The sequence below is a fragment of the Danio rerio genome, chromosome 25 (assembly GCF_052040795.2).
Source record: "Danio rerio strain M-AB ecotype USA chromosome 25, GRCz13ab, whole genome shotgun sequence".
Classification (NCBI taxonomy): domain Eukaryota; kingdom Metazoa; phylum Chordata; class Actinopteri; order Cypriniformes; family Danionidae; genus Danio; species Danio rerio.
In genome coordinates this window covers 31149433-31161781 of record NC_141045.1, presented here as the reverse complement: position 1 = coordinate 31161781, position 12349 = coordinate 31149433, and the positions used below count along the sequence as shown (strand labels likewise).

At 37.1% G+C, this 12349-nt stretch overlaps 1 protein-coding gene across 4 annotated transcripts in view; it reads right to left on the bottom strand.

The window, feature by feature from the left end:
- Nucleotides 1-12349, bottom strand: part of slc41a2a (solute carrier family 41 member 2a) — a 31829-nt gene that overhangs the window by 15052 nt on the left and 4428 nt on the right. For all 4 annotated transcript variants that reach the window (XR_015526588.1, XR_015526589.1, XR_015526590.1 and 1 more), the window contains exons 3-7: nucleotides 12222-12329; nucleotides 8425-8496; nucleotides 8202-8346; nucleotides 1829-1975; nucleotides 1587-1734 (exon numbers count right to left, since the gene is read on the bottom strand). Coding sequence is in view for 1 of the 4 variants with exons in the window: in XM_087312475.1 (XP_087168601.1) it covers nucleotides 1587-1734; nucleotides 1829-1975; nucleotides 8202-8346; nucleotides 8425-8496; nucleotides 12222-12329 (620 nt within the window). In the remaining 3 variants the exon portion in view is untranslated. The remainder of the gene's footprint in view (nucleotides 1-1586; nucleotides 1735-1828; nucleotides 1976-8201; nucleotides 8347-8424; nucleotides 8497-12221; nucleotides 12330-12349) is intronic.

Genomic DNA, 12349 nt, shown 5'->3' with positions numbered 1-12349 from the left:
CTTAAGACTCCTACTATATCAATTTTGACTGTATTTGACTGAATTTTTTAACGAAAGAATGCTAATTTCCATATCTTGAGTGTTATTACTTTAATCATCTTGACAGTCAGTGAATATGTTCACTTATATACTTGTCTGTTTCCGCCTGTCACAGAAGAAGATGGGAAGTACGATAAACTGATAAGTTTATTCATGGAGGATAGCAGGTAGATAACGGAACTCAATGGAGACGCATGCAGAATGGATATGGATGACCAGATGAATCGGAGCCAAAGGAGTATTCGAAGCCAGGCACATAGAGAGATGGGATCAACAAACATCAGAAAGGGACCAGGAGAAAGCCACACTACAATGGAGAGATGCAGACACTAGAGATCATAGGGAAACAAGTAAGGTAAGTAAACTTGGAATAGCAATTGCCGCTGTCCGTGAGGAGCGTATAGTCTTTCATAACAGCAACAAGGCTAGGTGCAGAATGGCTGTGGTGCTGGTTTTTATAGGGCTGTGGTAATGACTGGTGATGACGTGCAGGTGCGGGGTTAATCAGAATTCAGGTGACTTTAATAGGGGTGATTGTGTTGACTGTGCTGACTGTGAGTGGAAAAAAACTGGCCTGGCACTGTTTTTGATTGTTTGGAGCCATATTGTGACTGAATAATACGTAGGTTAGTGTATTGACCTTATTCTAAAATGAGGAAGTGCGCCTGTTTTCGCGATTGTCTTAGAACATCCGATTCAGTCGCCTATGGGAGAAATGACTAGGAATAATAAACGGCAGAAAACGGTTAAACTACTAGCTCTACAACCAAAAGTTTGCATGACTATACACACCAAGTAGAATAATATAATAAGACAATATCAAATTGCAACATCAAGCAGCGTAATGAGCAGTTTTTTAACGTCAAAAAATTAATGGAAGTGAATGAGACCGGAAGTCTCAAGCCAAAAAGATTCAAATGGCAGCGCCTGCTCGTCGGTGGAGAATAAGGTGAATACACCGTCATGTCCATTTAGCCATTTTGATTCTGTCAGCTTTGACTTTAATAAAACAGGTATGACTATCTTTAAAACGCTGATAGAAAAAGCAGATGACTTGCTCTAACTAATGTCCCTTCCTCAGGCGGGAAATGCTGGGAGGCACTGAGGCACCTACCATTATTCTTCTCTCATTCATAGGTACAAAAAGTTTAGGGTAAACCAACCAATATTTAACTGAAATTCTCGATTACATTTTAAAAACTATGATAGGCTGAAAGTACATAATAGTCTATTTTAGACATAGTTCAAAGTTAGCATTTTGAGCTAAAGCTAAAAGCTGTCAACTCTGTTGTTCTCAACCTTGTTAGCTGTTTTTAATAGTTTAACGATTAGTTAAACAACACTTAGTAACAGAATCAAATGTTCCATATCATATTTATGCTCGTTGCATTATTTTAAATTAATAATAAATTAAAATTGTTTTGCTGTCGTTTCTACATTTCCTGCATATCATATGAGTTTTGAGAAAAATAACTGAAAGTGCTTGAAATGTACCCACAATTGTGGAATGAGACTTATATATTGATGTACCAAGCTGTGAACGTTACCTGCTGATCACCATTGCGGTTATTACTGGCTCCCAGCCAGAAAACAGCAGCTTTTGGCTTTCGGGGTGGTGAAATGAAAGAATCACCCACATCGGCGTAAGGCACAGGAAAAAAAGGCATACCAGGTAGGTGATATAAGGGTAAGGTTCTACAAACAGAGAGAGTTTATATTAAAGTTAATGCAAAAAATGTTTGTAAAAAGAGTATAAATAACCCATTAAAATCATTGGTCAGCTTCTCACCCATGCAGTAATACAAGCCCTGACTGATGACAGCCAGGAGTCCAAGTGTGATGAGGTCACCAAAACTGGCAGCGATGGGCGTGGCTATGTTATCAGGGTTGATACCCACCTTCTTGGATCCAATAATCACACCAACCATTAAGATGCCTAGAGATATTTCCAAATATCAAAAAAAAAAAAAAAAAAAAAGAATTCATGTTGTGTTATGGAAGTAAAAAAATACAAAATCACAGGCGTAAGGCGAGGGGGTTGGGAGTATATTATACCAATAAAAGTATATCATTTACTTTAGTCCTTCTGTCTACTCACCACCAGATGTTGCTATCCTGCTACACTAACGCTCTTTTCACACAGATTATTTCAGATTATCATACATCACTTACCATGTTGAACTTTATTAATTACACAGCCAATATAACACCATGTAAATACCAGACTTTTACTTCGCTCTGGGCAGAGCAGTTTTCTACATATATTCTGTTCATTGACAGCAACTCTAGAAGCCATTTCTTCCTATTTTGTTCCATTGCCTTGTTGGATATACCATTTTGCCTTTAGTGTACTCTGGGTTATCTCTGTTCCTGTTGATTTGGGTTACTGTCTGGTCTGCTTATTGGAATTCTCATTTGCCTTGCCCTATGGACTCTGTTTGCTGTTGTCTAACCCATTCCTTACTGATTACTCTTCTGTCTTGTTCTCCATACAGCTGTTGCAAGGATTTTTACACATTTTATCTCATTACAAGTATCATAAAGGTACATACTAGAATTAAAATTACTACTTTTCTTTTAAGGAATTACCTTTAAGTCAGTTCCCAAACTTTTCAGCCCGCGACCCCCAAAATAACAATGCCAGTGACTAGCGACCACCAAACCAATCTGCTGAATCTGACGCTATTACTGTGTCTTTAATATAATGATATCACCTCAAGGATCACAAAAAAATCGAAAGGCTGATGGCTTTTTATTTGCATGATGTTTTTTTAATGTTTATCACTAACAGGTTAACAATATTACTATTAATACCTATTTTATTCTCCAGTAGGTTATGGATAAAATATGATCATTCTAATAGTTTAATAAAATGAATTATATTTTTGGAAATCACTAAGCAACCCCCTCTCATTGTCCCGTGACCCCCCAAGGGATCCCGACCCCCACTTTGGGAACCACTGCATTAAGTAACCATTAAGTAATTAAAATGTATGTTTTGGAAAGGTACCTCTCCATTGCCTATATTTCTGAGAGTGTAGCCTATGTGTATCAAGTGCATGTCAACTTACACTAACCCTTACCCTAACCCCAACCTCACAGTCTACTTACAATCTAATGAGAATTAGTGGGCATGTAGATGCAATGTAACTTAAATTCAACAAACGGACCGTCAAAATAAAGTGTGACCAATTAAAACAAAGCTAGTGACATTTACAAATTAAGCAGATTTTCTGTTGGTCGATATGCCAAATCCATGTGGTCAACATAATCTGCTCTGGGGAATCTTTCACCTTCACACAAAAATCCTAATCCTGTGGATTCCTACTAAAAGGACAGTGTGATAAATAAAACAAGACAATAATTCATTAGTTAATGCATTTACTAACATGAACTAATCATGAACAACACTTGTACAGCATTTATTAATCATAATTGAACATTTACTAATGCATTATGAACATCCAAGTCTGTGCCTGTTAACATTAGTTAGTAACGTGAGTTAACATGAACTAACAATGAACGACTGTATTTTCATTAACTAACGTTTAATAACATGAATAAATACTTTAGTAAATGTATTGTTCATTATTTGTTCATGTTAGTAAATGCATTATTGACATTAACTAATAAACCTTATTGTAAAGTGTGACCAAAGTATCTATGTAGAATCTTGACTGAATTTAAAAAATGTTAATCCAATTGTCAGATGGCGGTTTTTCCTGCAAAGATACTTGTCATTGATTTGTAAAAAGCACTATTTTTTATTAATGTTATCTTCTGAATTAAATGATATAGTTAAAAACCAAAGAATATAACTTTTAAGTTAGATTTAAAATAGATTATGGTTAATTTGAAATGAGATTGTATTAAATTATATTCCACATTAATAATACCCAGGTAGCAAAGAATTCTGGCCCAGATTGGGCATAAATCTGGCACAGCAGGCATTCATCCAGCACGGGCACACAGCAGGTGGGCCAAACATGGCCCTGGTTTGGCAGAGGTGACACCGTCTTTAAGATGGCACATGATATTTGGGCCAGATTTAAATTGTAGTATTTGGCCCAGATGTTAATAATTAATATGTGGGCCATGTAAACTTGGCCCATCTTGACCTAAATTAAAAATACCTTGGTATTTCAAATAAAAATAAATAAATTCTACCAATCAGGTCACTTCAAGAAAAAAGTACACCCATCGCATGCCTAAAGCACAATGATTCATGGGTTTATCGATTTTAATTGCAGTTTTGACACACCCACATATCTATCCCAGTTCAGTCTCAGTTATGGGTTATTAACTTGGCTGAGACTTGGTCCAGATATAGTCCGTGTTTGGCCCTTGTCTGGAAGCCAGACTTGGTCCAATCATGTACCGTAATTCATTGCAGCTGATTGTGTGGGCCAGATCTGGGCCAGAGATATTTTGCTATGTGGGTACTGACTTGACTTAAAAGAACGCAATAAGTTATTACTATACCGTAGAATATTAATAATTTGCACATTTTTTTGTATGTACGTTTGTAATTATGGTTTTAAAATAAAAAAATATCGATTTTAAATAAACGGAACAATAATGTAGGTTGATTTTTTACAAAAAAATCAATCACATAATAAAAGATATGGCATGTGTCGCTTTAACCCCGGGGAGTGACGCATACAACTGAGGTAAGATCCACAATGCAGGTTTATTCGTCATCAGGCAAGCAAAGGTCAGCACAGGTGCAAACAGATATGTACAGGCAAATCCAGAATCGTAGTCAATATAACAAGCGAGAGGTCGAAAAACAGGCGGCAGACAGGGATAACTAAATAAACATTGCTAGGCAAGTACATGGGAAAACAAGGCTAGGAAAATGCATTGTAACGTCACTGCACGACTCGGCAAAGTGAATGAGTGAGTGTATAGCTTAAGTAGTGTGTGCAATCAGTCTCTGACAATCCTCAGGTGGTGCGAGTAATCAGTCTAGATAAGGAAGCATGTGTGAGTGTGACCGGAGTGCATGTATGAATATGTAGTCCAAAAATGGCAGATTTGTAGTCCATGGTTATTGTTAGTGCAAACCAGCGATCTTATTGGATATGATCGCTGGTAATCGTGACAGTCACATAGGACGTTCTTTGATTTTTTTTGCATCTTTTCTAAATGCAATGTATTATCTTTTATCCTTTTTTTAACAAGCTAACAATTTAAAGGTAAAGTTCACCCAAAAATGAATGTTCCTGACTGTTTTTGAACACTCAAGTGGTTGTAAACTCAATGAATGACTTTCTTCAAACAAGATAGTCTAAAGAATGTTAGAAAAAGCAACCTTTGACATCTATAGTAGGAACAAATCACACTATGGAAGTCAATGGTTGCTATTTTCCAAAATTCTTCAGTACATCTTAAATAAGACATAAGATATAACTTTGAAATAGGTGGAGAACGAGTAACTCATGGCAGAATTTTCATTCTGGGTGAACTCTTGCTTTGAGAGTGTTCTAAAGATTTTCTAAGCTTAACCTTATTTTTCATTGCTGAGGAATTCCTTCAAAGAATCATGCTGAAAATCGGATCTATTATTGGAGAACGCAGATAATTTGAGATAAATGTGACTCGAGGATGTTGGGTCTAAATATGAACCTGTATGGAAAATGGGTTTGCATGGCTAAGATCACAAGCCATGAATCTTTTAGTTGCCTCATAACCAGCAACCACAAAAACAATGCCCCGTTTATTTGATGTCATGGAGCATTTAAAGGGGTCATATTATGTTCTTTTACAAAGTCTTGATTCTGTTTGAGGGGTGTCCTAAATCATGTTCTCTTGATTGGTGTTTCGAAAAACCCATTGTTTTTCACATCGTTTTACAATACACATTATTTTTACAATACCTTTCTCTCCAGGCTGGAACAAATGGATCGATCAGTTGATGAAGGCCCGCATTTGATGAAATGTGTTGTGATTGGTTAGCTGTCCTGGTGCATTGTGATTGGCGAACATGTTACACTGTTTCAGTATCTGCTATGCTGGAAGCAGCAATTTGTATTCGTTCTGGGGGCTGGCGCTGAGCCAGAGAAAGATGAGCACATCACTTCAAAAATCAAAACTTATCAATGTTTGCCATGGCACAGTGTATGGCCATTGAAAAAGTAACAAATTTTATTAAAAACCAAATGGATGAATATGAAGAAATTTGGAAGCCATTTAATTACTACATTAACAACAATAATATTGGTCATTTATTACAAGAAGTGTAACTAAGTATAGTGTTTTTATTTATTTATTTATTTTTGTTTTGTTTTGTGTGTGTTTGGTTCATTTTGTTTTGTTGGATAACGTAACTTTTATGTGTAAAGTACAGTAATGTATACTTGGTTTTTAGGTACCTAACAATATTTGTTTTGCATTTAAATTGTCTCTTGTAAGAGAATTCTGTGTATTTGTATAGGGGAGAAGAGAGTGATCTTTTGTTGTGGTGGGAATAATTGCAACGAAATGGAATTGTGTATTTCTGTTACCTGTCTTGTATAATCAAAAACAATAAACACATTGTTCAAAAAAAAAAAAAAACTTATCAATGTTTTAAATTATATAACATATATTAAAGACATTTGAATAGACACAGTGCTCAGCATATATGAGTACACCCCTCACAAATCTCTCATTTAAATTATGTTTTTATAGGATGTTTTACAATATTTAGTCAGAATGTTTACTCTAATCTTCCAGCTAATCAGCCACTTACTTCCCTGCAAACAATTTTGTATTTAATAGACGTCTAATAGACATCTAAAACAAGACTAAACTTGGCTGTCAGTGAAAATCTAATAGACATCTAAAGCCTGGTTTATACTTCTGCATCAAGTGACCGGCGTAACCCACGGCGCATGCAACGCGCATAGCTGTGCATTTATACTTCTGCGCGCTGTCTCTGTTGGTCTGCATTAACACTTCCAAAACGCTAGTTGGCAGTGAGGTGTAAATGTTCCTCTGTGTTGAGTTTCTTCGCTGCTGTTTTGCTTTTCCTGAACACTTCCGGGATGTACAAGTGGCTCAAACTCGCTCATTTTGAGGCAGGAACCGGCGGACGAGCAACAACTTTAACTATGAGGTAAACACAAAACAAAACTTTCCATCCGGAGCTCCTTCACGGGACTCCACACTTGTAAACAATCGCTCTATCAGGCTTGCACCATTTACGCGGCTCTGTCCCGCCCAGACTCGTCAGCGCTATCAAGCCGACCAATCACAGAGCTTGCACTACGCGTCGTTGCAACGTGTAGTTACATTTTCTGAGAGGTACACGTCAGTGACGCCGACGGCCACGGCGAAGGGCTATGCCGTAGCATACGCCGGCGTTTGACGCAGAAGTATAAATCAGCATTAAGAATAGCCCAAAACTAGACTAGTCGTCAAATAGACAGATTAGACAGACTTTCTATGTCTAGTCATTCATTTCTGTTTATTTGATGACTAGTCTAGTTTTGGCCTATGTTAAGCTGTCTATTATACATCTATTAGATGTCTTTTAAAAACAAAAATGCTTGCTGGGTTTATTTTTGGGGGAAAGAAGTTATGAGTTTTCATGTTGCAAATCCAGCAGCTCTTATCTCTCCACTGCAGTGCAGACTAACATGGCGGTGCCCATCAATGGTCATAGATCAGCTAATATGATCATTATTAAGATGTTTCAACACCTAAATACGTGTTCTCGCAATTATTTAAGAATTGGGATTTCAAATATTTCACAATTAGATAAATTTGAGCTGATATTATTGGTCAAAAAGGCTTGCACTGATATACAGGATGCATCCGAGAAGCAATGTTATTGTCGTTTTGCTACTCCCCACCCCCAACACTTGCATTTACATGGGTGGGGCTAATTGGGCAGATTTGTGACATCATAAACCCCAGAAAACTACCTTTGTTGTCTGAACAAACTGTTTGTTGTAGTTCTTGAATGCATATTTTTAAATAGATATCTCCTTTTGGAACTGACATTTGTAAATTTTGTATGCCCAAACACACACACTAAAACTGACTTTCATTTAAACAGTGAAAAAACATAATAGGACCCCTTTAAAGATAAAAAAAACGTCTATATTTGATAGATAAAAGTAATCAGTAATTAGTAACAGTAAAAGTAATTAATTTATCAAAAGTTGTATTCCTACCCTGCAGCAGGGATGCTGTGAATGCCGTCACCACGCTACAACCGCAAAGCAGTGCTACATGGTTTGTAATCAGCTCAGCTTTCAGGATCCATTCAAGAAACGAAGCCACAAGAGCAGCCAGGAAACCCAGAACAGTTGCTTGTACCTGTAGAGACAAATGAACCTTAACAAAGAGAAGAATTTCAAGAATTGAACATTAAATGAGTAAACGAGCTGCATTGACCTGTTTGAGGGCAAGATTTCCTTTGATCAGGTTCCACTTCTCCCTTGAACAGTTCATTCTGCCAACATTCACCTGTAGATATGAACTGATTTACTGTTTACTCATTTAATTGGGGAATAAATTATATAACAAAGCTTGACAAAATATGCTTAATTTGCTAAAAGTCATTCAAGTTTAACACTCAGGGCCCTATCATACACCCGGCGCAATGTGGCGCAAGGCGCGATGCAATTGTTGCTTACTAGGTTCACCTCGGCGCAAGAGTCTTACGTTTTGTGCCACGCTGTTTTAATAGCAAATGCATTTGCGCTCATATGTGCGCCCGTAGGTGTTCTGGTCTAAAAAGGAAGGCGTTCTTAGGTGCATTGCTGGTGGGTTGCTATTTCGAGAAACTATAATAGATTTTTCAATAGACCAGAACAAAGCCAGTCTATTGTCCAGCGCAGAGAGCGTTAGTTGTGCGCCTCGCTTACACACTGCTTAATACACACAAGATATAGAGCAATACGCAAATATCTTTACATATGAAAAAGAATTAAAATATTAAGGATCTATTTATAGGAAATAATAAGGATATAAATATAAAGGATTAAAATATTACAAAACATTATTTTCTAGCCTACATAAATATAAATACCATACGTTCATGCCTTCTTCATCTCGGGGTGCTTTTCTAGTTTATTCATAACAATTTGCTTTTGTATAATGTTTTTATTATTAGCAGTATTATTTATTATATGCACATATTTATATTTGTTTATTAAAAACAAGCTTAGGTTTGCCCACCTGTCAGGTTTTAGACCATATGGGGCACAGCATGTGTATTAGGATATAACTCAGGTTTTTGAACACACTTCAATATTATTGTTCATTTATTCGTTAGCTGGAAATTAGAACTGAATTTAGAAATAGTTTTGAAGCAAATCTTTGTGCTCAACAAACAAAATTAATTATTTATAGGCTAATTGATGTCTTTGCGTACAAGGTTTTTCTATCCACGAAAGTGAAAGTGAAAGTAGATAATGAGGAGGCCTTACATCTCGTTCTCGCGCTGTAGATGCTCTGTTTAACTGTTTTCTTGCTAGTGAAGCGCTCAGTTTTTCCACTTCCACTTACTTTACGTCATGTAAATAGCAAATGCACCATGGTGCGAAGCAACTGGCTCTTAAAGGGAATAGGAGATGAGACTCTGATTGTTTTTTTCTCAAAACACACCTACAACTCATTAAGAAAATAACGTCAACCCTTTTAGACCATGCGCCACGGCGTAAAGCGTAAACCTTAAATTAGCAAAAGTGGATTCTGACACGTCCTTAATGCGTTTGCTCCCTGCGCTTTGCACTTTGCGCATGGATCGTCAAAATAGACCCCTTAGACTTCTTTTTTGAGCTGAACATAACAAAAAAAATTATAAATATTTACTCAACATGAACAATTTTATATGAATGTATTAACATTTAATATACTATGTTGCAATGCCATAGAAGAATCCCAAATCTTAATCTAATGAACCATCTTATAAAACTTTTATTTATTAATTTTCCTTCAGCTTAGTCTCTATTTCAGAGGTTTCCACAGTAGAATGAACACAGTGGATGCTGCATAACCCTAAACTGGGAAACACCCATTCGCTCTCACATTCACACAATACGGCCAATTTAGTTAATCTAATTCACTTATAGTGCGTTTCTTTGGACTGTGGGGGATACTGGAGCACCCGGAAGAAACCCACGCGAACATGGAGAGAACATGTAAACTCCACACAGAAATGCTAAATGGCCCAGCTAGGACTCAAACCAGCAACCTTCTTGCTGTGAGGCGACAGTGCTAACCACTAAGCCATCATCCGAGCCCTCTCTGATGAAACATTAATTTGACTTTAATTAATAACTAATGTGTTTAAAAAGAAATCAAACATTCTAGTGTGGCATCATTTCAATCACTGCAAACTAAATCAGTTTGTCATAGCAGTATTTTTTGGTTCCTTCAAGATTTTGATTTGGAGTTTTGCATTGACTTGTGTACAGTTTGCATTGACTAGTATGCAATTTACTTGTGAAAATACTTAATTCCCTGTTTAGTGTGAACCTAGCATAAAAGTGTTGTGATTTTCACCAGTTGGTTAGGCGTCCCCTTAACATTTTTATGTGGACAGAGAGTTTTTTCAAAAATCAAACCAGGGAAAAGTGTGTTTAAAAAAACCTCTGACCCATGTACGTGCCCAGCAGGCACACATAGTCATACGATGTAGGTATTTGGGTATATTTTGGTTGCAATGTCAGGGGAGCAAAATCCAACGTCAGTATAACATCATTAGACGGTGACCTTTGGTTAATTTTTAGGTAGTGGATTTAACTAACCAACGTCCAACGTCATTTTAACATCACAATGTGACGCCCATACAACGTCTAACATTAGTTGACCATGATCTTGGGTTGGTTTGAATTTGTGGCATTAACTAACCAAAATCCAACATCATATTATCGTCATAATGTGACGTCCATACAACGTCTAAGTGTGACATCAGTTGATCGTAATTTTTGGTTGGTTTAAATTTGTAGCACTAACTAACCAAAATTCAACATTATTCATTCATTCATTTTCTTTTCGGCTTAGTCCCTTAATTAACTTCCGGTCGCCACAGTGGAATGGACCACCAACTTATTCAGCATATATTTTTACACCCGGAGGAAACCCACGCCAACATGAGGAGAGCATGCAAACTCCACACACAAATGCCAACTGGCCCAGCCGAGGCTCGAACCGAGGTGAACGTGCTACCCACTGCGTCACCCAATCCAACATCATCTTAACTTCATAATGTGACATCCATACAACGTCAAAGTGTAACATCAGTAGACATTGATCTTTAGTTGATTTAAGGTTGTTGAATTAACTAACTAAAGTCCAACATCATCTTAACGTCATAATGTGACATCAATACATCGTCAAAGTCTAACATTTGTTGACCGTGACCTTTGGTTGGTTGAAATTTGACGTCCATATAACGTCAAAGTATAACATAGGTAGACATTGATTTTTGGTTAATTTTAGATTGTGGGATTAACCAACCAAAATCCAACATCATCTTAACGTCATAACGTGACGTCCATACAACTTCAAAGTGTAACATAAGTAGACGCTGATTTTTGGTTGGTTTAAATTTGTGGCATTAACATCATAATGGGGCGTCACGGTGGAGCAGTGGGTAGCACGGTCACCTCACAGCAAGAAGGTTGCTGCTCCGACATTTCTGTGTAGAGTTTGCATGTTCTCGCTGTGTTTGCATGAGTGAATGGATGCTATGCTTCGGTAATTCATTGGAATTAACCAACCAAAATCCAACCTCATCTTAATGTCATAATGTGACGTCCATACAATGTCAAAGTGTAACATAAATAGACGCTGATTTTTTTTTTTTTTCTGTTTGTGGCATTAACTAACCAAGATCCAACGTCTGCCTGAAGTTGGACATCGATGTCTATCTGACGTTGAATTCTGACGTCAACCTGATTTTCATTTCCAACCAAAATCCAACAACCTGACGACATTGGAGTACAACGTCAATCAGACATCATGTTGATGTCCTGTGCTTGCAGGGTGTGGACATGGCCTAAGACACCAGCCTTCAGACACTCAATTGAATGTTTCTTGCAGCAATAAAGTCCATTCGTGGCAATTTAAAGAGCCGTTTCATTTTTTAAACTTTGAAAATAACCTTGCAAGATAATAAATAAATAAACTTATTCTCAGTTTCTTTTGGTGAACTATCTCGTTAAAATAAAATATAATCTTACAGCAGTGGAAAGTCTTGAAGCCAGCGTCATCTCCAGGTTTCCCTTTAGGCCCAGCAGAGGTGGGACAAGAATGAAGATCTCAGTCACGTTACGGAAAACATCCCAGTGCTGATTGACCAAAACAAAAA